The sequence below is a fragment of the Heteronotia binoei genome, chromosome 2, assembly GCF_032191835.1.
Source record: "Heteronotia binoei isolate CCM8104 ecotype False Entrance Well chromosome 2, APGP_CSIRO_Hbin_v1, whole genome shotgun sequence".
NCBI lineage: Eukaryota > Metazoa > Chordata > Lepidosauria > Squamata > Gekkonidae > Heteronotia > Heteronotia binoei.
Window position 1 is genome coordinate 43,940,182 of NC_083224.1, and position 26,613 is coordinate 43,966,794.

The 26,613-nt window shown below is 43.2% G+C and overlaps 1 protein-coding gene across 1 annotated transcript in view; it reads right to left on the reverse strand.

Moving 5' to 3' along the window:
• SDC4 (syndecan 4) overlaps nucleotides 1-15,654 on the reverse strand; it is a 30,377-nt gene extending 14,723 nt beyond the window's left edge. Inside the window, exon 1 of the mRNA XM_060230900.1 lies at nucleotides 15,350-15,654. Coding sequence (XP_060086883.1) covers nucleotides 15,350-15,424 — 75 coding nt within the window. The 5' untranslated portion in view covers nucleotides 15,425-15,654. The remainder of the gene's footprint in view (nucleotides 1-15,349) is intronic.
• Nucleotides 15,655-26,613: the final 10,959 nt, after the last annotated feature.

Sequence of the window (26,613 nt, forward strand, 5' to 3'; positions counted from 1 at the left end):
GCAGGAACTTCTTTGAACATAAGAACATAAGAGAAGCCATGTTGGATCAGGCCAATGGCCCATCCAGTCCAACACTGTGTCACACAGTGGCAAAAAATTTTTATATATACACACACACTGTGGCACGCCCCTGATGTAGCTAATCCTCCAAGAGCTTACAGGGCTCATAGTACAGGGCCTAATGTAAGCTCTTGAAGGACTAGCTACATCAGGGTGTGAGGCCTAATATGCAAAGGAGTTCCTTCTGCCAAAAAAGCCCTGCTCTCAAGTATGATCAGTTAAAAACAGATTCACATTTTCACACACAAGTTAACATGGGGCAGGAAAACAGTACTATTTCTTGTAGGCTAGAGAACCATTTTCCCTTTCAACGCGGTAATGCGACAAGTGAATTTTCACATTATGTTATAGCACTGGAGATAATTAAGCCCCACAAAAAAAACTGTTACACAACCAAGCAGTAAAGTAGGTGATGCTAATGACATTACGGTGGTGTAAGCAATCCCACTAGGAGTCAACACTGATTATACGCACCATGCCTTTTGCTTTGTCAATATGAACGTTAGCTCTTCGATCACAAATTCAGTGCTACACACAGACTTCTCGTGAATCCCATCAGTTTCAAATCCTTAAATATTTAAGATGGAACACTGCAATGTACAATCCTGCTTCAATAATGTATAATTAGCTGGGACTCTAGGAATCATTACTGAAAACAGCAGATCCAACAGTTAGCCCTTTGGCCAAATTGCAACAGCACAGATGGCAAGGAAACTACAGACAAGAGTCAGCTGACATCTCTTAATGTGGTTACTGCAGGACAAGCAAGGCAGGTGTGTTAAGTTACACATGCAACTTGGGTCACCAATACGCTTGACCAGGTTATGTACAACAGTTTAGCCGCAAGCATTATCATCAATATCAAGTTTACTCATTCCATTTGAGAATCAGGGGCAGAAGAGCATTCATGGCTGCCAGCGCTAAGTTAGTAATGATTTCATCTTGGTTGAACAAGTTAGATGTTGTAATAATAAAGCACTTCTATGAAGTAATGTGTTTCCTTATGATTGCTGCCGTGAATGTGTTCATGAATGAACTCTATGAGTTATTCAGTTCTTAATATGTACATGTTTTCACCCCTTTTGTTCCTGTACGTGTCCTGAGAAACTCTGAATTCCTTAGCTAAAAAGGTTCCTCAATAAGATTTTCAGGAACTGCAGACAACTGTCTCCAAAAGACATCTGGCCCACAAGTACTGACTTCCAACTGCAAGTGTGGCCAGAAGCAGCACACTGGGGATGTTGTAGATTTCACTGTCAGTTCATGCAGACCAACAGCAAAGACTTTGCATTAACAAAATTTGCACACCTAGAATATGACCCAGAATTGTCTGTAACATACAGGGTTCACAGGTAAGGAAAGGTTTTCCCAAAAGTAGAAACTTTGAATGGCACTGCTGACAACCATTGCCTTCCCATTCATCATGAACTCCATCATGAGGAAAACAAGTGGTTTCCCTCCATCCCAGCCCTCACTTGCCTTCTTTGCATGAAGAATATTATTTTAACTTACAGCATGTTAGATGCAACACAGCCCATCTACTGATAAAGTCAAACATTCCTTAAATCATCTTCCATCAGACACAGCAAAGCGGTGTGATTTGGGGAAGATTAAAGAGATTCAGCCTCAGCCATCTGCATTCCTCGGATTAACAACTGTACTCAATTAATCTTAGCATCTCATGGCTCTTTAGCTATTATCAGAACTTTGTCCATCATATTCTCTTATCTTGCTCACGTCTTGCACAGGACAAGACTATTCCAGGAGCTACAGCCAGAGACTTCTCATATAATGGAAAGGATTCATACAGCTCGTTTTTTAGAAAGAATTTATAACTCGGAATATTTAATATAAAAAAACTACAGCTTTTAACAAGCCAAACACAAGATTTATCTAGACTAGGGTTGTACCCCATATCACGACCAGGCTGTTAAGGAAAAAGACTAGAATGAAGACTTAAAAATGCACCCAATCAAAGGTGTTTATTGGCTAATATCTTCCCACATTGCAAAAATGACCTTCTCTACCAAAACAGGATCTTGCAGTCTATGTTGTGTTTCATTTCATACATTTGCTGCTAGTAATGAAGGGGCAAAAGTATGCAAGACTTCGAAGCTCAGACTTGTAAAAGTCCTGCTCCACTCACCTACGACACATTACTAGTGTCTACCCCAAGTGATAATATAGAACACAGCTGAAACCAACAACAATTACACCAGGATGCTGCAGATCATAGAAGAGTGAACCTACAGTTTTAATTTATTTGTACAATCAGAACTGGTCAATGCTTTTACTGCTGTTTTTAATGTGTCTGTATGTATTTTAGCTCTCTTTGCTTGTTTTACTTTGTGTTTTTGAGGGGTTGATTTTAATGGTTTTAAAAATGTGATTTTATCATGCATATTTTACTTTGTTAGCTATCTTGGCAGCAGCTGTGAGGGCATATAGGGGGAAATAATTTGTAACACATTTTTTTTTTTTACAAGAACACAATAACTAACTTTCTCCCCACACACACATACACAAACAGGAGGAAGAAAAGACATGCAGGTTGATGACTGAGGCAAATTACATGTGTAGGATGAAAAAAGGAGGCAGAAATCAGCTTTCCATGTCTGAGATTCAAGCATCTTATTTGCTCTCTCTACTGCCACAAGGACTAGAAGCCTGACTTAAAACAATCAAAGTCAAGATCCTGGTGTCTTATACACACACAAGAATTGGACAGTTATATAATGCTCCAAGGTACATAATCACAGTGCTAGTAGTTACAGGCTCCTGACCATAATAGTATCTTCTTAGCATACCAATAACAGCAGCACAGCTTAAGATGTGGACTAATGATGGGTACCCTTGCCTTCATTAGCAAAGTTTTAAAATACAGGCATTTATTCTGATAGTATGTAACAGCTGTTTCAGCTACTCCTTTGGGGCAGTTTATTTTGTCTTTAGCTATAAGGTAAAGCCTCTAAATTGGCTGTGTACAAACTTAGCTAAGCAGCATTCGCTACCCACTTTCATTCATCGCTGTCAAATTGCAGCAACCCCATAAGGTTTTCAAGGCAAGAATTGTTCAGAGGTGGCTTGCCTGCCTCTGCTCAGTAACTCTGGTATTCCTTAGTGGTCTCCCATCCAAATACTAACCAGGGGGGACCCTGCTTAGCATCCAAGATCCAATGAGATCAGGCTAGCCTCAACTGTACAGGACTTCAAAACATATTAGCCAGTATTAAACTTCAGTTCAGCCTCACAAGTGCACTAAGCTCACTCGGTTTACCTAACGTGTCTTAAGTAAACAAAACATGCTGTTTAGACAGGACCCTATTGACAGAGCTGTAAAGGCAATCCTTACAGGTCAGAGCAGGCACTCCCTTCCATTTCTCCTCCCCGTGTCACGTAACCACTTGGCGGAGGCACCCTCAGGACCACACGGATTGCCAAGGTAAACTGAAGTGCTTCTCAGAAGCCTAAGCTCAGAAGACTGCCACTTGTGACTTGCATCCCATTTGGAAAGTCTGCACCAAGCAAAGCAAAGTTAGAATTCTGACTCAAACTTCCTTTAAAACCCTGTGCTGGGGAGGGGGGGAATGGCAGGACAGATACAAGGTCATGGCTTACAAGAACAGCTGAGAAGGAAAAGAGAAGTATCACTTGATTCAATCTTATGACTGGCCAGTTCCAAGGAAGTTTAGGGATTCCTCCTGTCAGCAGACCCTCTGGTAAAATTACAGTCATGCATTTATTTCAAATGCATTTAAGTATCAGATAAAAGGGCTTACTGTGCAGAAAGCTAGACGTTACTATGGAAGAACACCAACTAAATTCTGAAACAGTCGTGCTCTTGATAAAATGAAAACAGTGCAGTGGCCCAAGCAAGGCAGCTGTTGGGCAAGAGTATCTGAACTTGCTCTATCCTTGTGTGCCAGGCTGCTAAAGCCATGATTGGGCCAAGGGAAAGATTTTTCCCCACTCCAAATTATATGAGTTTATGACCACCAACTAGATGCCAACAGGCCAAGCAGCAGGCACTTCAAGTACTTCAGCACGGGTGCTGGGCAAGCTGCAACAAACTTTTCTCATACTGGGAATGCAACAAGACACTAGATCTCAGCTAGGGTCAGAACCACAGTGTTCCCTCTAAGCTGAGTTAGTGTGAGCTAGCTCACAGATTTTTAGCCTCTAGCTCATACATTTTTGTCTTAACTCAGGAAGGATGACCCTCGAGCACAATAATTTATGCAGTAGCTCACAACTTTAATACCAGTAGCTCACAAAGTAGAATTTTTGCTCCCTATGGGAAGGTTTGCAGCTTAGAGGGAACATTGGTTAGAACCACTGTTAAAAGGTGGGTAGGGGGTCATTTGTCAAGAAGTGGTAGAACCACGTGTTTTTTTTTTCAATAGCAGAAGATACATAGCTGCTTGTGACAGTCATCTAAAATTCTCCCCAACAGGCACAAATCCCCATGTCTTGCCTATTGCTTCACATTCACTGCTCTCAACAGTCGAATAACATTCCAGTGCCAAAGTTAAGGTTTAATTGTTCAAGTGTCTGGCACCCCAACAGTTATCAGACTCTAGATAGGCAAGGAGATCAGACTTGCTAGAGAGATTTTAGGCAGCAATTTGGCAGCTTCGCAGCAGATCTGATCTGCAGGCAATACAGGCTTGTTTGTACAGCTGAGCTCCTACATAATCTTCTATAGGTGTCTATTCAACACAACACGTATTAATCTAATCGGGAGGCCCAGAGATTTAGCAGAGCCTTCCTCATCTAGACCCGATTATGACACACCCAGGCAACTCCAGGCAATTATGTCTTCAGAATAACACAGATTGCACAGATATGGCTTTTTTTGCCCACAAGGTCTAAAGACCATCAACCAACAGGTGCTTTATCCCAACATCATGGCAAATGTTGCATCTGCCACAGAGCTGTGTGGCCCTGAAGCTGAAAGGGCAAAAATCACACAGGGATTCATTAATGTTAAATAAGGGGACAACAGGGGGTTAAGTGGCAGCAGCCAATGTAAAATATTGGTCCAATACAGACTTTGTTGAAGTAGTGGGCTGCAGAAAGCTTATGTAAGGGCTTCACTTAGTTAAGACAATAACCAAGAACGGTAACTTTGCCGGCTTATCTGTTGTCCTCACAAAAGGCTTAACTGTTACAATGGCCATAAAAGTGTGAAGTGTGACTCATTTTACCAGGAAGATTCAAGGTTTCTGTAGAGAACTGTGTTTTTGGAGGGTTTCTTTTTAAAACTTAAGGGGTACTTTACCCAAGCTCCATTTGCTTTTGATTCCATAAAGTCACAGTATTTTTACTACAGCAGTGCTTTCTTGAAATCTACCCCTTTGTTTAGTTAGTAAAAGATCCACCCAAGGAAGTATACAACTGATTAGCAGTCCAAACAAGATCTCTTAACAAAAGTGATGACCATGCACGTATAAAGATAACTAATGCATTACAACTTTGGAATGTTTTCATTATGTTCAGAATGGGAAGCTTTGCAACTTCAACCCTCCGTTGTCTCGTATGGCAAGGCTGAATGGGAGGCACCAATAGATAGCAGAGACTCTCATGTACCCCAGCAAGTGCGCTGGAGGGAATTAGCAAATCATGTTCTAGTCTCAAGGTCACCAATGTTACCACACTTCATCAGTCCAACTGTTAGAAATGTTTCCTGAAAACCTATTCATCTGCATAGCACAGCATTAGCAGCCAATCCTACGTAGGCAGAAAATTAGAAACATCCACAAGTGATCTCATCTATTACAAAATGTTCAATTAAGGAAGTGACAACCTCAGCCTAGGATTTTAAATAGTCACACTGCAACAAAGGCTGATGTTGTGTCCCACCTAAAGACAAAAGGGTTTTCCAGATACACTTGGCTACCTACTTCGGATTTAAGATTAAAACTGTGATATGATTCCCAGCGCAAAGAAGGCCCAACTTTTAACAGGACCTATTGGTAATGATGTTGAACTGTATATCCTCCACTTCCTCTGAACTGTTTTTTTAATTGCCTGCAATTATAGGTGCACTAGTGAGCCATTACATTATAAAGGCTTAATCTCAGACTGGGAACAGCTGCCAAGAGGTTAGCTACATTGTCTGAAGTTTCTCTCTCTTCTCCTCCCTCTGCCCTGCTAAACTGTACCCAGGAAAGTTATTCCAGCAACTGCCAACTACTACTAACTGCCATAACATGGGGAGCTTTTTTCAGATGTGCTAGTTAGATGTGGGGTAGTTTTTTCTGAAGTGGAATTTGTGGCCTTCCAGCGTGAGCAGCCATCTTTTGCTCAAATATCTCTTGCTTTCAGTCCATCTGTACTTGACTCCTTATATGCAGAGGGGCTGTGGCTCGGTGGTAGAGCATCATCTGCATAGCATGCAGAAAGTCCCAGGCTCTGGGTACAACCTGACATTACAGCATTCGCAGGTTCCTCCTCTCCCCCCCCCCCTCCGCCCGCTCCATGGCTTGCCTTTGCAACTGTTGAAACAGCCACCAGGGAGGCGGGAGAATTAGTGTGCCTGGTCTCATGCTGTGGGCCCAGTCAGGACTGAGGCCTTGTGATGTTTTTAAAAGGCTCGAGTTTGGATCTAAAATGGCAGTGGTGTCCACAGGCTATACCCATGGATGCTGTAACATCTAGTTGTGCCTTAAGAGCCCTGCAGTCAAAAGGGTATGGTAGCAGGTGATGTGAAAAGCTCTCACTGCCTGAGATCCTAGACAGCCACTGATGGTCAAAGTGGCCTTGAGCGACTGATGGCCTGACTCAGCATAATTCAACTTCATGTGTTCATGCCACTTCTTTCCTGCACATAAGTGGCACCAACTCCTTCAAATCTCATCTCTGAGAATTTCCCCGCCATCCAGCTAAACCCAACTTCAAAATCAGGCAACTGCATCTGCCTCAAACCTTGGTTTTCCTCCAAAAGGAGTGTGAAAACCAACAACTTTTCACTGTATTATAGCAGCCAGGTTTGAAGAAGGGGCAAGGATGAAAAGGCACAGTAAGTAAGCAGCCCCTAGATGCAATGGCAGAATACAGCAGAGAGTAGCAATACAGAACCCAAAGTCAACATATCAGGGTGTGTGGGGACCTGTGCTTGATAGTCTACTCCAGGGGTGGCCAAACTGCCGCTTGGGAGCCACATGTGGCTGGCTCTTTCACACATATGGCTCTCAAAGCCCCCACCATCCCATCGGTTGGCTTGGAGAAGGCGTTTCTCTCTTTAAATGCATTCTCCAAGTCAAACCAGCCAGCAGCGTAAAGAAAGTTAAAGTTGCTTTCTTTCCACCTCCCCCTTCCCCATCTATTTGCCTTTCTTCTTTCATGCCTTGCTGCCCTCAAACATCTGATGTTCATATCTTGTGACATTTATTCTATGTGGCTCTTACATTAAGCAAGTTTGGCCACCCCGGTCTACTCCTTTACCTCTTTCAAGTACTAAATCTATTATTCACATGCTATAATTGCAACACCAAAGTACACTGAATCAGCAGCTCCGCTTGTATCTATGAAAAGAACATTCATTCACATATGGTGTAGCTACTGAATCAAAGAGTTTTCCAAGCATCGTGAAATTCTCAGAAGCCTGAGTCAAGCAAAAGACCTGTTTACCATTACTAATTATTCCCAGAAAAAAATCTATTTGAACAGTTAGCACTTCACAGCTTTCCTAAGAGCTATTTTACCAACTGCACATTTGCACGTAGACAGTTCTATGTTTACAGATCTCTTCTGTGGGGAAGGGCAAACACATACCTCATTACAACATTCAGCCAGCCCCCATAGCTAATCCTACACACCACCTGGTCACTGTACATTTGAACTTGCATGAGCTTGATATCCAAGTTCTGCCAAGGGCAAGCTCATACAAACCTTACCTAAGCAGACACACAATAATGATTTTCTATACACCTTAAACTTCTTTGCTTTTATAACAAAATATCAGCAAATAGTCATTTTTAGTTATTAAACTTTTTTTTGCTAAAAAAGGTTTTAGACTTTTCATAACAAACCCAATCCCAAAAGGCTGCAACAACTACCCCTCCCCCCAGCTCCAGTCAAGAAGGATGGCAGAATAAGGAAAACAATGAAAGAGGGGGAGAAAGCCATACGAGAAGGAGAGCAAGAGATCGGCCCACTTGATCTTCATATTAGACAGCAAACAGGTGAGCACTGGGAAGAAGCAAAACTTCCCCTGTATTAACTGGGCCAGCACACACCAAACTGTGTCAGAAGGGATCACAATGTATCTCCTAACTTCTCTGCCCCTAACTCAGTGCAATTTCACTGCCTGCCTGGAGCAGTATTCAGGCCCCTGGGCAAGAAGCTCTGCGGTCTTCAGTTCAGTGAGGCCACAAGGGCAGTACTGGTCATTCCCATAGGGAGTACTGTGTCCCTTACTTCTGTGACGTCCACACACATTAAGATCAGTATAGAAGAGGGGTCATGTTTAATGAAGTAACGTAGGAAGATCCCAGAGCTATTCTTGGCTTTGCTTCCAAAACTATGAACAGAAGCACCCTGGGAAGCAGAACAGCACACGCTACCGAAGACGAAAGAGAGGAATAATAGCTGTAAATCCAGCACTTACTCTCATTCTTTCCTCACCTTTCTACAAAAACAGCACAGGCATTCCATTACAGTACAAGACTTCAGTACCTTTATTAAACCACTTGCAGGAGACTGGCCAGACTGGGCAACCTTCTCCAGTGACGTGTTCACCTGCCAATGGCCATGTAAACACATCTGTCAATAGAATTAGCTTAGCTCATGCTACAAGTCTTTGGAGTACACTTTCCTTAACTTCAAAACAATCACTGAGTTGTATTTTGCTAGGATTACAAGGCCTAGAACTGAATTATTCTACTGCTCTCTACCTACATGTATGAACTGGTAATTTCAATTTCATTGTATTTGAAGAAGTGTGTGTGTGTGCACATAACAGCTTACAACTGGTGCCACTGGATTCAAACTCAACATGGCTACCCACCTGAAACTAATGCCTTCAAGTCTGACTTTATGTATCTATTAAATAAATATTGTCACAACTGTTACTTAACAGAATCAAATTTTGCTGCAAACTGCTTCTAGCTTGCAGTCATGGGAGGCCAAATGGCATCAAAAGCAACTGGTCATTCAGGTCAAGCTCATTCAGACAAGCCTTCTTCTTGCGAGTTTGTAATAATGCATGTAGAAAAGGAAGGAGACATGAGTATTCAGAACACATGAACAATCTAGGTGCATATGCCTTGACCTGGATAGTCCAGACTAGCCCAATCTCCCAGATGCTAAGCAGGGTCAGCCCTGGTTAGTATTTGGATACGGAACCACCAAGGAATACCAGGATCATGATGCAGACGCAGACAATGGCAAACCACCTCTAAACATCTCTTGCCTTGAAAACCCTACTGGGTCGCCATAAGATGGCTGCAACTTGACAGCACTTTTCTCCACCACCAGGTATGCACAAAATGTTCCCAACTCTCTTAAATTCCTCTCATCTCAATTCCTTGCTATTGTTGGCAGAACAAGAGTCACACCATTAAACTAGCCCTCCTACAGTACTATGCAAAAGGGGGCCAAAGAGAAACACAGTGCCTGTTCTTCAAAGCTCATTCCCGATTATGTTGCAATGCAGTCTTTCCCCCGTTACCTATGTGACATAAGTACAGCGTTTGGGGTTAGCATCCACCCCCAGGAGCAAGTTTCCACTAATTCACCTTCCTTCTCATGTAGCAACTTGCCAACAGTACCCATAAACCACGGTAGTGTGTCATACTGTTTCCACATGTTTAATCCTTCTCTACGCAGTTTGATGTAGAGACAACCAGGTGTATCAGGCCGAACAAGCTGGATAACATTCTATCATTTCTCAAGCAATTTACACTTTTTCTAAAAAAAGGGGGGGGGGGACAAGCAAGTGTTCATGGACTACAGTTGGACAGAAGACCCTTGTTCTTCAGCACAGAGTCTGATATACTAAGGGCCTTCTGTTAGCAGATATGATGAAGCCATCTAGCTCCTGGTTTGAACTGCTAGGATTTAAGGTATGAATTTATTGGGGTCTCAGCAAGACGACAATGTAACTTGCTTTGTCCTTGCTCACTACTAATGTTAGCAGGCTGAAAACCTGTTGAATGCTCATAAAAAGTGATCTGAATTGCTCTCCTTTCACAAGCACCCTCAAACCAGCTTGACGCTAAAAGCATTATAAGAAACTCACTGAAAACCAGCAAGATTCAAACTCTGGGCTCTTAGCCATGAAAGTCTTGGCAGTGCCTTGAAAGGAAGGCCTTCAGCAGCTAAGCAACCTCAGAAATCCAGCAGTTGCTAGACAGCTGCCAGCTCATTCAGCATTTCCTCTATAGACCTTGAGAAGTCCGTCACCACCATACACATACTACCACTGTTATGAACCGCTTATGTGGGAAGAAAGTTTGCAAAGAGGGTCTGATGGGGCACAGCCTTCCTACAATATGCCACATCAAACCAACAGCTTACCAGATGGTTAATAAGGTTAAGAATCCTGTGGTTTGCTTGGTCATCTCAATTGCCACAAACAAGGTATTATTTCTCTCATGATTTTTTTTGAGAAGGGTTAGGATCTTTATCAAATTGGTAAGGACAGCTTTCCAAGTTTACCATGTGATTGGGTGGCTATCCAAATCAGTGATTCTTGGCAGATGACACAAGGAATGTGAAACCAAAACCCATGGAATTTGGTGGCTAGCATCTTTCTTCGTGGACAGTTTGTCAAGCCCAATTTCTTCATTTAAAAAAAATCATAATATCAAATATTTGCATCCATTGCAATAGTTAAATACTTCAAGTATTTTTGAGGGTCTCTCATACATACCCAAATGCACAGGGATTTTTTAAAAGTGAACTGAAACCATACCCTGACCTCTAACATTATGATTATTCATAGGTTGTCTGATAAGGGAATTGTGTAGGGCATATATATGTTGTATGCCACCCTGAGCCCACTTGTGGGGTAGGGCAGGGTGGTAAATAATAATGATGATGATATTTTAAAGTACAGTAATCTGTGAGAGGATTTTTCTGTTCTGCAGAGGAGCAGATGAATGTTCACTGGAGGCATTCTTAAAATGAAATCCACTTATTTGAGATTTACGTACCGAAAATGTATGTGATCGATGCATAGTAGACTTGTTTAAGCTCCTATTCAATCACCCATTTCTATAAACAAAGAACCAGGAAGTAGTAACAAAACAGCACCACAATGCATGCAGAGATAGGTAAAACCAATATCATCACTCTACAGCAGGGGTGGCCAAACTGTGACTCGGGAGCCACATGTGGCTCTTTCATACACATTGTGTGGCTCTTAAAGCCCCCACCACCCTGTCGGCTGACTTGGAGAAAGCATTTATCTCTTTAAATCACTTCTCCAAGCCATCTGGCAGCTTGGAGAATGCATTTAAAGTTGCTTTTCCCCCACCCCTGCCTTCCTTGTCTTGTGGATCTCAAACATTTGATATTTATTCTATGTAGCTCTTATGGTAAGCAAGTTTGGCCACCCCTGCTCTACAGCAACAGGACAAGTCAGTAATTAGGGGTGGGGCAACAGCAATGACAAAATATGACAGTTAAAATGTTTAGGACATGTTTTAAATACAAGGAATTCTCCCTAATATTGTTATATTCACCTGGAGTTTGAATTGGGAAACACATGAACAGCTGCAGTCAATACATTCTGCTCATCACCATGTAGCAATGAGGCTAGTAGGGTATGACCCTGCTAGCATCCCTGACTGAGTGTGATCAAGGAAGAAAAGCTATGTCAGGGGTGGCCAACGGTAGCTCTTCAGATGTTTTTTGTCTACAACTTCCATCTGCCCATGCCATTGGTTATGCTGGCTGGGGCTGATGGGAGTTGTAGGCAAAAAACACCTGGAGAGCTACCGTTGGCTACCCCTGAGCTACGTTATTTGACTTGCAAGTTATGTGCCTTCCTGTTGCCCACTACTTCAGCCCAACCAGTACATTGCTCCTTAGTTGATGAGCAGGTAAACTTCTCCATCACTGTGACTCAAGAGCTGAAGCTAATTTACACATTCAGGGAGCAATCTTCAGTGGGGCTAACTCAGATCTATTCAATGGGACTTGCTCCCAGGAAAGTACCCTTAGGATTCCAGTTAGGAGCTTGGAATCTATGTGGCATTTTCCATCCTCAGCACAAATCCAGCAGATGCCATGTCATTACCAGTATAATCACTGACAGTGTATTGATTCTGAATGTATTCCCCTCATGTGCAGAAAGCTGCCTCAGGGTTTCTGCACCTCTTGGTAACCAAGCCTATAGCAAGTTTAAAAAATGGAATTAAGACATTATTTGCTATCTTGATCCCAACTGTATACTGTCTTCCATCTTGCAGATGGTAAGCATCCTACCCATGAGAACTAGAAGCTTTTACAAACATTAATAGATGGGATTGGCAGAATTGCTAGCACACACATGGCACATTAGGAACCATCAAGACCCCCTTGCCTATACATTGTCTGAGGGCAGAATTAGATGCATAATCTAACTAGCATTCTACAGTATAGAGTCAAATTCGTGATCAGTGTCATGAAGCTGGAGAAGACTTCAGCAAAGGTCAAGGCCCATTTCTTACCCAGCCTCTGTAGAGCAGACAATTATACCACATTTGCCAAATGAGAGCCCACCTGAGCTACATTCAGCTGTCTATGCCTGCTCAAATCATACAATACAGGCTGAAAATAAAAGTTACATATTCAGGTTAACAAATCTGATTTGATTGGGAGAGACAGAAAAGAAAACTGGGCAAGAGTAGAAAGAACAAGCCTTAGGGATTTACGGCAGTAAGACGGGCCAAACCGGTTTGATCATTAATAATACAGCACTACTTTTCAAAAACACTAAACTCAGCCAATCTGATATTTATATATTTGGAAATTCTACTACTGTTTTAACACTTCATGAACATTAAGATGGAAAGCCAAACTGGCATGTTTCACTCAGGCACCTTTACTTCTCATGACATGCAAGACTTGGATATAATTTTACACAAAATACTTTTCATATACAAAGAAAACTAACAGCAGTAGGAAATATCCACTACTACTTGTTTACTTCATTTATACCCCACCTTTCTCCCCAGTGGAAACCCAAAGGAGCTTATACTGTTTCCCTCTCTTCCACTTTACCACCACAGCAACCCTGCAAGGCAGGTTAGGCTGCATGTATGTGTGACAGGTCCAAAGTCAGCCAGGAAACTTCAATGGCAAAGCAGGCATTCAAACCCAAGTCTCCCAGATCCCAGACTGGCATTCTTAAACACTATACCACATCTGTAGTCCAATGCCACTGCGGGCAGATCTAGCAAGGGATCTGAGTTCAAGAGATTATACTGTAGGCACTGCTTTACAAATATATCACATAGCTATGTTCGCTTTGAAGTGACAATTTCAAAGTTCCAAGTTGCAGTTGCTGACAGATGTGCTCAGCAGCAACCACTGAATAGAGACACTTCTAAGGTTGTGCATTTACACAGTACACCCTCTTCAGACTAGCTAATTTAGAATGCTCCTGCCCAAAATAAGAGATTCTTCTAATTACCATGGCCAAATGTTAAGATAAGATTCCAGCAGTATGTCAATAGCACTTTACTGATAAGAGAGCTAAAGAAACCTTTGAGTTAAAAGCTGCTGATCTGGCCTGATTTTGGAAACTCCTTGATCTTTTGAAGGGCCCTTACTAAGGAGAGGATGGAGCTAGTAATTTGGGTGTCCCTCTCTAACAGAATTTTTGACTCGGACTTCCATGGTTCACCAGTTTATGGAATAAAAGTTACCTACATGGTCCCCTCTTGTCAAGGACAGAACCATCAACTGATTCAGCAGAGTATGTATTTCGCCAGCTAAAACCCATACACTTAGGGAAATCAGGCAAAAGATATCCAACAACAAGCAAGTAAATGTTTTTGCACTAAAAAGATTTCCAGAACTTCCATTCCATTACTATCCTTTATCACCTACTGTACCAATTTGCAAGGAAGCCACACAAAAGTCTTTATTCAACAACCCCATATCCTTTCTAGGTATGGGGCACTGGAGTCACAATTCATCCTGGATTGTGCCTCTATTCCTTTCTGTCTTGCTTTGCAACCTCCCCATCCCTCTGGAAGCCCAGCTCCTGCTGCTTACATATACACAGTACCATTAAATCAGTTGAGACAAAGCTCTCTCACTGCCTTCCCAGAGTCTTAGCAAGCCTGCTTTCGATCAACAATCCTTACAGTGAGAGGAAATTTGGCCAAAGGTCGAGAGGCAAGGGTGTTTACCAGAGAAATAACTACCTGTACAAACGGCTAAAGGTGCATTGGGCGAGGAGGGGTGGGGAAAGAAAGGGAAGGAACCACAGAGGAGGGAAATTTATCATTAGCGAGCTAGCAATCGAATTCAAATTTACTGGAAAACCCCAAATTTGTAACTTGCCAGAGCCCTGGGGATTTCACTTAATGGGTTCTCTATGACGTTAGGGAATTGCGCCAGAGCCAGGCTTTGGGTCAGCAGTTACTCATTCCACAGCTATGAGCCTGAGGAAGTGCTAAATAAGGCAGCAGGGCACGTTATTTGCCAAATGTGCTGGTATTTGGAGATTTTTAGGAAGAGGAGGGAGAAGGAGCAGGGGGGCCAACGAAACAGCAAAGGGAATAACAAATACCATCCCAGACCGAAGCGAGGGTGGGGAAGAGGAGTGAGCGTCAGGTCTCCGTTAGGCCCCAGTGAATAAGAGAAATACCCCACAGCAGTCCCTGCGGGGTCCGAAAGAAGAAGCCCCTTCATGGAATAAAGGCACACAAGCAACGAGCGAGCTACAGAAAAGAGTTTAATTCGAATTAGGAGGGGCTAGTCTAATCTATCCCTAAAATCATGCATACCTCGCTCAGCCTATAAATCTGGGGGAGGAGGAGAGACACACACATCCAGGCAGCCCCTTCCCAGTTTCTTAAAGAGGAAACATTCTCCCCCAATACCACATAAAAAAGAAGAGTCAGTCCACTAGTCAAGCCCTCTTTCCCAAAACAGCGCGTCCCACCGCACTTTTAAAACAGGGAGACTCACACGATCTCCCAACTCCTCAAATGATACCCCCCCCCCGCATGCTCGCTCCTCCTGGGAAGCTACAGCTCAACAGTCCTCCGCAGCCAGAGGCGGCCCTAAGAATCACGCTGCTCCCTTCTCCGAGCAGGACACCCCGCGCTGCTCACTCACTACTCACCGACTCTGCAGCCACAGCAGCCAGGAAGAGGAGCAGGAGAGCGGCGCACAGGCCGGCAGGGCGACTCAGCAGCATGGCGTTCAGGGGTGTCTCCGGCGGCGGCTGGGAGAAAGAAGCCAAGCGACCCACTCCTCGGCGATATAAGCAAGCGTTCCCCTCCGTCGGCGCTCGGCTTTCTTATAAGCAGCCCGGCCCTCGGAAAGGAGGAGCTCAACCCTAAACCTTAGCATAGTAGGCGGAGGAAACTCCCGCCCCTTAGTCGTCTTGCGACTGCCTCCGCCTCTCAGGCCTCGAGAGATGCCCCAGGCCGTTGCTTGCATGCTGGAAAGAGGGATGTTCCTCTTCGAAAGTTTCTTTGGAGGACGTCACGGCTGGCCTGTTGACGGTTCGTGTGCCTTGGCCGTCTACTGGGGGCAAATCCCAGAGGGAGTGGGCCGGCTTTCGTCCGGTAGAAGCAAAATGCAGAACAAATGTATCGGGCCATTTTCACAGAAATGTGAACATTTCCCCGCCCGCTTTACCCAGAGGGCTTTCTAACAAAATTTCCCACAACCAGTAATCTGTAAAGTACTCCTTATAGTTTTCTTTATTTACAGGAGGGGAGGAAATTCTGTGTCGACTTTTTATCACCCAAGTCGGGTCCCCAAGGCAGTGAGCATCAAAACATTTAACATATTCAAACATCATTTATAATAGATACGTAAGATATTTAACAATACAATAAAAAACAAGTAGATTGAAGCTGCCAACTCAAGCCTGGGAAATTCCTGGAGATTTGGGGGCAAGGTCTGTGTAGAGGGAAATATGGAGAGGGATTTCCCATAGAATCTGTGGTGAACCATTCATAGAAGCTCTCTGCTGTCTCATTCTGCAGGGGAACTAATCTCTGTAGGCTGGAGATCAGTTGTAATCAGGGCTTTTTTGTAGAAAAAGCCCAACAGGAACTTATTTGCATATTAGGCCACACACCTCTGATGTCACCATTGTTTCAAAGCCCAGCAAGAATTTATTTGCATGTTAGGCCACACCCCTTGATACCAAGCCAGCCAGAACTGCCTTCCTAACTAAAGAAAACCAAACCCTGGTTGTAATTTTGGGCTCCTTCAACCACATTGCTCAGCTCTAGGGCTAGACCCTACAGCAGGGGTCCTCAAACTACGGCCCGCGGGCCACATGTGGCCCGCTGAGGACGTTTATGCGGCCCGCCGGGTTATGGCAAAATCAGACCAGAAGTGACGTTCGACCTAAACTCACGTTAGCAACGCACACTTCCGGCGCTGGGCTGAGGCGGTGGAGACAGAGTGTGAGGTGATACCGAGGTGAGGTGAATTCCCAGGCCGGGATGTGTGGTGTGGGGAAGGGAGAGAGATGCAGAAGACGGAGAACTGACGGCCCGCGGTCTTGTACAGTAACGGCAGTCCGGCCCTCCAACAGTCTGAGGGACAGTGAACTGGCCCCCTATTTAAAAAGTTTGAGGACCCCTGCCCTACAGGATAGCAAACCACTCTTCATAGTGCTGAATTCTGGTGGAAAATACTGAAAGTTTTAGTAAATACTACCAGTGCTCTAGTCAGACCAATATACCGTATTTTGAGAAACTATTGTCACTGTATGAGTTTTTGTCTCTTTGTCATTGCTCAAAGCTTTTTTTCCAGTAAGCCCTTGACATAATAGTATCGAGCATGGTATTTATTTTCCTGTCTTCTCTGTTACTGAACCTGCTGATTACAAAGTGCACTTCTTAGCTATATAGGATAGGGTAGGGGGCACTGGGGATGCGTTTATGGAACCAAGGGGGCAGTGCCCCCAAAATGTTTGGGAACCACTGCACTAGGGCATCTCACTCTATTTTGCCAAACCGAAGATAAAATTATGTCCATAGTTTGCCCTGGCTCATCCCAAAGGCTAACCTGTGCTTACAACATCTTTACAATAATATTAAAAGATTGTTATAATTATTAATTATACAGTGCTTTAATGTAAAAATGTTGCCCAATTAAGTGCAGAACTGTTCCAATATTAAGAACATAAGAGAAGGCAAGTTGGATCAGACCAATGGCCAATCCAGTCCAACACTCTGTTTCACACAATGGCCAAAACCCAGGTGCCATCAGGAGGGCCACCAGTGGGGCTAGAACTCCAGAAGCCCTCCCTCTGTTGCTCCCCACAAGAACACAGAACATCACTGCCTCAGATATAGTGTTCCATCTATACTTGGCAGCTAATAGCTACTGATGGACCTCTGCTCCATATGTTTATCTAATCCCCTCTTGAAGCTGTTTATGCTTGCAGCTGCCACCACTTCCTGTGGCAGTGAATTCCACATGTTAATTACTCTTTGGATGAAGAAGTATTTCCTTTTATCTGTTCTAAACCTACTGCTCACTAATTTCATTGAGTGCCTGTATGTTCTTGTACTGTGAGAAAGAGAGAAAAGTACTTCTTTCTCTACCTTCTCTAAGCCATGCATAATTTTGTAAACCTCTATCATGTCACCTCTCAGTCATTGTTTCTCCAAGCTAAAGAGCCCTAACTTCTTTAATCATTTCGTTATCTCCACAACAACCCTGTGAAGTAGGTTAGGCTGTGTGAGAGCCAAGGTTACCCAGTAAACTTTCATGATCTCTCTCTCGGCTTGACTTCGCGAACGAAGATTTAAGAAGGGTGCCGTAGTCCACATCTGCTGCAGGCTCGCTGGTGGCTGACAAGACCAATGCGGGACAGGCAGATCCGGCCACAGTGGCTGCAGGGAAAAGTCTGATTTGGGGTTGGTGCTGTAGCAGTGCGATTCTTCCTCAATCTCCTTTTGTCCTCAAGACCAGCTATGCGTGCATTCTCAAAGGAAGAGACAGCCTGGTGGATGGTGTGCCTCCATGCTTTGCGATCTGAGGCTAGGTCAGACCACTGGTGATGGCTGATGCGACAGGTGCCAAGGGATTTCTTCAAGGAGTCCTTGTACCTTTTCTTTGGTGCCCCTCTAAACTTTCATGATAGTGGGAATTCAAACCTACCTGATATTGGATTTATATCCTGCCCTTAACTCTGAATCTCAGGGTGCTATCACACTGGGAAATTGATGTAATAGCATCCCGCAGCGAAAAAACCCGACTCAGGCAGATCTGTTTAAGAGTTATCAGACAGCCGCCGTTGAAGTGGCAGGATCCCGGCAACAGTCTGTTCTTCCCTCTTCACACTGCTAGCCCGTCTCCGCTGCAGAAAGGGTGTTTTTTCTGTGAGGGATCCCTGTGTGTGCGCACATGCGGAAAAGCGCACAAGCGCACCATGAAGAGGGGTGGGTGGGGGGGAACCTGACTGTGCCGGAAACAGCTTGGCGCGATCACACAGCTCTTCCGCTCATGAGTCATGCCAGGACATTCAGACATTAGCCAATTATGCGACCTACAGTAGATTCAGGGGGATGCTACTGGGAGAATCCAGGTAGCTTTTAAATGTGGAAAGGAGGCATCTGGGGACGGGCTGGGAACAGGCTGGACTCGGAGGGCAGATGTGCTTTTGTGAATATGCAGCTTTAAATCAAACAGGAGGTATTCCTAAGTCGGGCCAAATCTCTTGTCTGAAAGCACCCACAGAGTCTCAGAGCGGCTCACAATTGCCTTTATCTTACTCCCCCACAACAGACACCCTGTGAGGCTGGTGAGGCTGAGAGGACTCTCACAGCAGCTGCACTTTCAAGGACAAACTCTGTGATAGCTATGGCTGACCCAAGGCAATTCCGGCAGCTGCAAGTGGAGGAGTGGGGAATCAAACCCGGTTCTCCCAGATAAGAGTCCGCGCACTTAACTACTACACCAAACTGGCTATGGATCCTAGTCCAAAACTCTAACCACTATATTAGTGTGGCTCAGTCCCTGATTTAGGAGGGATTTGAGAGCCAGGTTATATACCCAAGACTGCCTTCCCCCATATATCCCCCAGAGAACACTGCGTTCAGGGACAAAAAATCTGCTGTCCACCCCTGGACCAAAGGAGGCCAGGTTGCGTTTGACACGAGCCAGGGCCTTCTCGGTGGCAGCACCAGAGTTATGGAATGCTCTTCCAGAGGCCCTGCAGGACCTTCCTACATTCCACAGGGCCTGTAAGACCTAATTGTTTCAACAGGCCTTCGATGCTTAAACTGAGAGACAGCTGCCAGCTGACATCAGCTAGAGTTCCCTGCGACCAACTGTCTGAAAAGCAGAACCACCAACATAGTAATGGTACAGCACCGTGGAATAGTTTTTAAATTTTAATTGTATTAATGTTTTATAGATTTTGTTGACTTATTGTTTTAAATCGTGTAAATGACTGTTGTAAGCCGCCCTGAGTCTGCTTGCGGAGAGGACGGGATAAAAGTCTAATGTAAATAAATAAATAAAATAAATAAAGATCATTTATTTTTGATTAATTACTTTTTAATGTCATCTAACCACCATGCTATATTCGTAGTCCAAAGGTTTCTTTCAGCGCATGCTTATACATACAATGGAGATTCTGCTCTGTGGTTGCAATTGCGTATGTCAAGTGGCTTCTAACTTATGGTGACCCCATGAATTACTGACCTCCAAAGTGTTCTGTCATGAACAGCCTTGCTCAGCTCTTGCAAGCTGAAGGCCACAGCTTCCTTTTATTAGGTCAATCCATCTCATGTGGGGTCATCCTCTTTTCCTGCTGTGTTCAACTTTTCCTAGCATTATTATCTTTTCCATCAAGTCTTGTCTTCTCATGATGTGACCAAAGTATGATAGCCTCAGTTTAGTCATTTTAGCTTTTAGGGAGAGTTCAGGTAAGGTTGCCAGGTCCTACTTTTCTGTTGGCAGGGGGGATTGAGGGTACTTTCTGGGAGTTTCTCCTGCATGCGTGAAGCATGTGTGGTGCAATGACATCACTCAAAAGTGACATCATTGTGCTGCCAATATCACACAGTGGCACTCTAGTTTTTGGGCAAAACTATGATTTGAGCCGGATTTTACGATAAGAGTTTTGCCCCCAAATTAGTGTGTCACTGCGGTGCAATGATGTCTGGGTGACATCATCACGCTGCATTTCAGGGCATTTGCAGGCAGGATTTCTCCGCACTGGCTAGTTGGCCTTGGCAGGGAGGAGTCCACAAAAGTGGGGGAACTCCTGCCTATACTGGGGTGCTGGCAACCCTAAGTGCAACCTTGATTTGATCTAGAACACACTTGTCTTTTTTTTTTTTTGGTGGTCCCAGTATCCATAAAACTCTCCTCCAACACCACATTTGAAATGAAGCAATGTGTTTGCAATTCTGAGTATACAATCTGGTAAGGAAGAATTATTGATGCATACAGACATTTTGTGTCATTTTATGTTCTCATGATTTTGCTCAATTTTTAAAAATATCATAATGACACGTTTGGTTTAGTTAACCCAGTTATTACTTCTTCCTTTCCCCTGCTTTCATATTCAATGGAAATGATATTTTCAGGTACTGTAGCCCTCACCCAAAGCATCTGCCCTGCCAAATTCTAGACAGAAAGAAGAAAGGACTCCTGTTTTACAGACCATTACAATTCTGCTTCACAGAGTAGACACAGAAGAGATGTTGCTTTATGTTATCCCTTGAGGAGTCAGCAGGCCTTCTCAGAGAAAATGTTTCAGATAGCACAGCACTGCGAGATAAGACATTAGAGAGCTCTGGATTGATGTCATTTCACCTGCATACCTCGTGGAAAAAAATATCCCACTCTAACCTCCTTTACACTCGGATGAGCAAATCTTTGCATGCTCAAATCCCCCAGGGTTGCTTTCAGGCAAAGGAGAGATTAGATCCTTCAAATAGGGCTTGCTCATATATATCGCTCTGATCTAGTCATTGATCTTTTAGCTCTTATCTGGCTCCATGTTTGTTTGAAGTGAAATTACAATTGAAACTTTTCTGGATAGCTCTCCCAAAAATTATTCCCTGTCCTATATAGAGTGTGATCTGATTTAGCGTGTGTATTTTGACTTATATTTAGTAAACACATTTTAAAAGTATCTCAGTGTTATGTCCCAGATATATGGGGGTGCTTTCACACATGCTAAATAATGTTTCAATCCACCTGTGTGACCATATGTAAGTGGATTTTGCCATTTCACACAGTAAAATCCAGTTGCAAAGTGCATTTAAAGTGTTATTTAGTGTGTGAAAGCACTCTTAGAGTTGCCAGCTTTGGGTGGGAAAATGCCTGGAGACATGAGGGGTGGAAGCTGGGGATGGTGGGGGGGAAAGACCTCAGCAGGATACAGTGTCATAGAGTCTACCCTTCAAAGCAGCCATTTTCTCCAGGGAAACTGATCTCAAGTCATCTGGAGATCAGTTGTAATAGTGGGAGATCTCTAGGCCCCACTTGGAGGTTGCCAACCCTATAAATATTTGATGGGGGGATCATGTGGTTTAAATGTTATATTCAAACAAATTCAAGGCTTTGTGTGGAAATTATTTTTATTGAAATAATACCTGTAAAATTTTAAAAGACAAGGGCTTGGATCCTTTGAATGACTTCCTTGCATGTTAGATGGCATCTGTGGCAGAGTGGGCTTCCTCTTCCACTAGCTCTTCCATTTGCACAAGGGCTCACTTGTGCAAATGGAAGTTTCAGCCAAAAGGAAGCATGCTTTGCAGCAGAGACTACTGTACACAGAACTCATTTATAGGATCCAAGCCAGTTATCACATGAATTTCCATTACACTGTTTAAGTAAAAATGAAGGCATAGGAAACTGTTGACATGACACATATATTTTAGCACTGTGGATGTGATTGTCCACTCATCTATTTCAACAGAATGTAACTCTCATCCATGGACACAAATGGGACATTTTATGATATGTTTCACTTCTGAGTTCTAAATCAGATTGGTGACTACAATATGCCTTCCCCATTTAAGAGATGTATAACAAATAATTTTAGCTTTAGCTTGACCTGAATAGCTTATCATGTGAATTTATACACTGATTTGTATATGGATCATTATATATAGTTTGTAATTTATATATAATTTGTAAATCCCCAATTTACAAATCAGCAAATATATATATATATATATATATATATATATATATATATATATATATATATATATATATATATATATATATATATATATATATATATATATTCCCTCACACAAAGAATATTTTGAAATGGAAAAATTTTAATGGAATATGTAGCACTAGAAACAGTTCTACCCCACATCTCTTGCCTATGTGTGGCTTTTTTTAAACCGGTGGGAAATGTTGAAGCTTTAGTCTTTCTTTTGCAAAACATGCAACTATTATGTGTCAGAAGGGTTGCCAAATCTGAATTAGAACATAAGAACATAAGAGAAGCTATGTTGGATCAGGCCAACGGCCCATCAAGTCCAACACTCTGTGTCACACAGTGGCAAAAAATTTTATATACACACATACACTGTGGCTAATAGCCACTGATGGACCTGTGCTCCATATTTTTATCTAAACCCTTCTTGAAGGTGGCTATACTTGTGGCCGCCACCACCTCCTGTGGCAGTGAATTCCACATGTTAATCACCCTTTGGGTGAAGAAGTACTTCCTTTTATCCGTTTTAACCTGTCTGCTCAGCAATTTCATCGAATGCCCACGAGTTCTCGTATTGTGAGAAAGGGAGAAAAGTACTTCTTTCTCTACTTTCTCCATCCCATGCATTATCTTGTAAACCTCTATCATGTTACCCCGCAGTCGACGTTTCTCCAAGCTAAAGAGTCCCAAGCGTTTCAACCTTTCTTCATAGGGAAAGTGCTCCAGCCCTTTAATCATTCTAGTTGCCCTTCTCTGGACTTTCTCCAATGCTATAATATCCTTTTTGAGGTGCGGAGACCAGAACTGCACACAGTGCTCCAAATGAGACCGCACCATCGATTTATACAGGGGCATTATGATACTGGCTGATTTGTTTTCAATTCCCTTCCTAATAATTCCCAGCATGGCGTTGGCCTTTTTTATTGCAAACGCACACTGTCTTCACATTTTCAGTGAGTTATCTACCACGACCCCAAGATCTCTCTCTTGGTCAGTCTCTGCCAGTTCACACCCCATCAACTTGTATTTGTAGCTGGGATTCTTAGCCCTAATGTGCATTACTTTGCACTTGGCCACATTGAACCGCATCTGCCACGTTGACGCCCACTCACCCAGCCTCAACAGATCCCTTTGGAGTTCCTCACAATCCTCTCTGGTTCTCACCACCCTGAACAATTTAGTGTCATCAGGCAAACTTGGCCACTTCACTGCTCACTCCCAACTCTAAATCATTTATGAACAAGTTAAAGAGCATGGGACCCAGTACCGAGTCCTGCGGCACCCCACTGCTTACCGTCCTCCACTGCGAAGACTGCCCATTTATACTCACTCTCTGCTTCCTATTACTCAGCCAGTTTTTGATCCACAAGAGGACCTGTCCTTTTACTCCATGACTCTCAAGCTTTCTAAGGAGCCTTTGATGAGGAACTTTATCAAAAGCTTTCTGGAAGTCAAGGTAAACAACATCTATTGGGTCTCCTTTGTCCACATGTTTGTTCACCCCCTCAAAGAAATGTAACAGGTTAGTGAGGCAAGATCTTCCCTTGCAGAACCCATGCTGAGTCTTCCTCAATAACCCGTGTTCATCAATGTGCCTACTCATTCTGTCCTTGATAATGGTTTCTACCAACTTTCCCGGTATTGAAGTCAGACTGACTGGCCTGTAATTTCCCGGGTCTCCTCTGGAACCTTTTTTAAAGATGGGGGTGACATTTGCTACCTTCCAGTCCTCAGGAACGGAGGCAGATTTCAATGAAAGATTACAGATTTTTGTTAGAAGATCCACAAGTTCAACTTTGAGTTCTTTCAGAACTCTCGGATGTATGCCATCCGGACCCGGTGACTTATTAGTTTTTAATTTGTCTATCAGTTGTAGGACCTCCTCTTTTGTCACCTCAATCTGACTCAGGTCTTTCAATACCCCTTCCAAAATTAGTGGTTCTGGGGCGGGCAAAAAGTTCTCATCTTCCACAGTGAAGACTGAGGCAAAAAATTCATTTAGCTTCTCAGCCATTTCCCTATCCTCCTTCAGTAATCCTTTTACCCCATGGTCATCCAAGGGCCCCACTGCCTCCCTGGCTGGTTTCCTACTTCTAATATATTTGAAGAAAGTTTTATTGTTGGTCTTTATGTTTTTTGCAATATGCTCCTCATAGTCCCTTTTTGCCTGCCTGATCACAGTCTTGCATTTGATTTGCCACAGCCTGTGTTCCCTTTTACTAATCTCACTTGGAGATTAGTAATTCCCAGAGTTCTGGGAGCAGTGTTCCTCTAAATTGAGTTAGTGTGAGCTAACTCACAGTTTTTTAGCCTCTAACTTGCACATTTTTGTCTTAGCGCAGGAAAAATGGCCCCACAGCAAATTAATTTTTACAGTAGCTCACAACTGTAATACCAGTAGCTCATGAATTTTTGTTCTCAAGACTCCACAGTTTAGAGGGGGTATTGAGGAAGGGTGCTAGGAGAGGACAGAACTTAGAGAGGGGGAAGGAGCACAAGAGACCAGGGATGTGATGCTATAGAGTCGACCCTCTGAATCCTAAGTTGCCATTTACTCCAAGGAATGTATCTCTGTAGTCTGGAGGCCAATTGTAGTTCTGGGGAAACTTCATGCCTCACCTGGAGGCTGGCAACCATTTGCCCCTGGCAGCATGGTACATGGTGTATGGCTTCTGTGGGGGACTAGAACATGCAGTGGGATGAGGAAAAAGCCATCATGTAGCAGCACAATTGGTCTAATAGGTATAGAGGACCTATTAGACCAGTAATGAGGCAGCGCACTATGAAAGTGCATTAAATTTAAAATTGCTTAGTGGCAAATGGAAAAGAAAAATAAACTGGTACAGAATATGGTCCATGGAAAACACAATATCCTCAGAAGCAGAGCCTCAAGGGAAGATGCACGTTGCTATTCTTCAGATGAACAGCAAATGCTCACAATGGCTGCTTTCACATGGTGATTGTTTGCTATTCTTACACAGTAAAAATCCTATTGCAAAGTGCATTGTTTAGCGTGTGAATGTACCCAGTGATTGCACACAAAGGACCTGACGTTCTGTATCATAAGAACAGAAGAGGAGCCATGTTGGATCCGGCCAATAGCCTATCCAGTCCACAACTCTGTGTCACACAGTGGCCAAAACCAGGTGCCATCAGGAGGTCCACCAGTGGGGCCAGAACTCCAGAAGACCTCCCAGTGTTGCCCCCCAAGAACTAAGAATTCAGAGCATCACTGCCCCAGAAATAGTGTTCCATATCTTGTGGCTAATGGCTTCTGATGGACCTCTGCTCCATATTTTTATCCATTCCCCTCTTGAAGCTGTTTATGCTTGTAGGCAGCCACCACCACTTCCTGTGGCAGTGAATTCCATGTGTTAATTAATCTTTGAGTGAAGTACTTCCTTTTAACTGTTGCTAAAGATCCCTAACTTCTTTAACCTTTCTTCATACGAAAGGTGTTCCACCCCTTAAACATTTGTGTTGCCCTGTTCTGTACCTTTTCCAATGCTATATCCTTTCCTCTTAACTTCCACAGGACTCCGTTTTTCATTCTGTGAATGTGTCTGCTTAGGAGGTTGTCAGTGTTTGTGTGTACTTTGCAATTTGTTTCCTGTAAACAAATAACAGCTGATTATTGCTAAAAGGGAGAGCTGGTGTTCATACGTTGACAAAGAGTTTGTAAGGAAATGAAAAGGGCTGCTCACAATGGGAGGTTCAAGGAAGAAGGACTAAGAAGAAAAACAGCAAACACAAAGCAGATGGCTCCCTAAAAACTCTTAGTTTTGTCTTGTACGCTCTTGTCCTCACATGGACTATTCACGATGACTAATTAATGCCAGAGTTGTTGACTAATGAAATTAGAGGATTCTTTAAAACCTCACGTTTCATGTTCATAACTAAACTACTGTTTTTGTGCTGAGATCATAATTTATTTTTCTTTATTTGACATATGTCACTATTCCAAGCCCAATGTGGGCCACAAATAAAACATGAAATATAATGGAAACCACCATGAAATCTAACAAACTATGAAAATCAATAAAACTACCCAATTATCAATTGCCAAATCATAAAACCAGGGAATAAAATCTCAGTTTTCCTTCAAGGCCTTTTGGAAGAAATAAGTTTTCAGTTGCCTCTGGTAGAAGAAGATAACTATGCAAATATCTTGGATAAATAGAAAAGAGCAAGAGTCCGGTATCATCTTAAAAACTAATGAA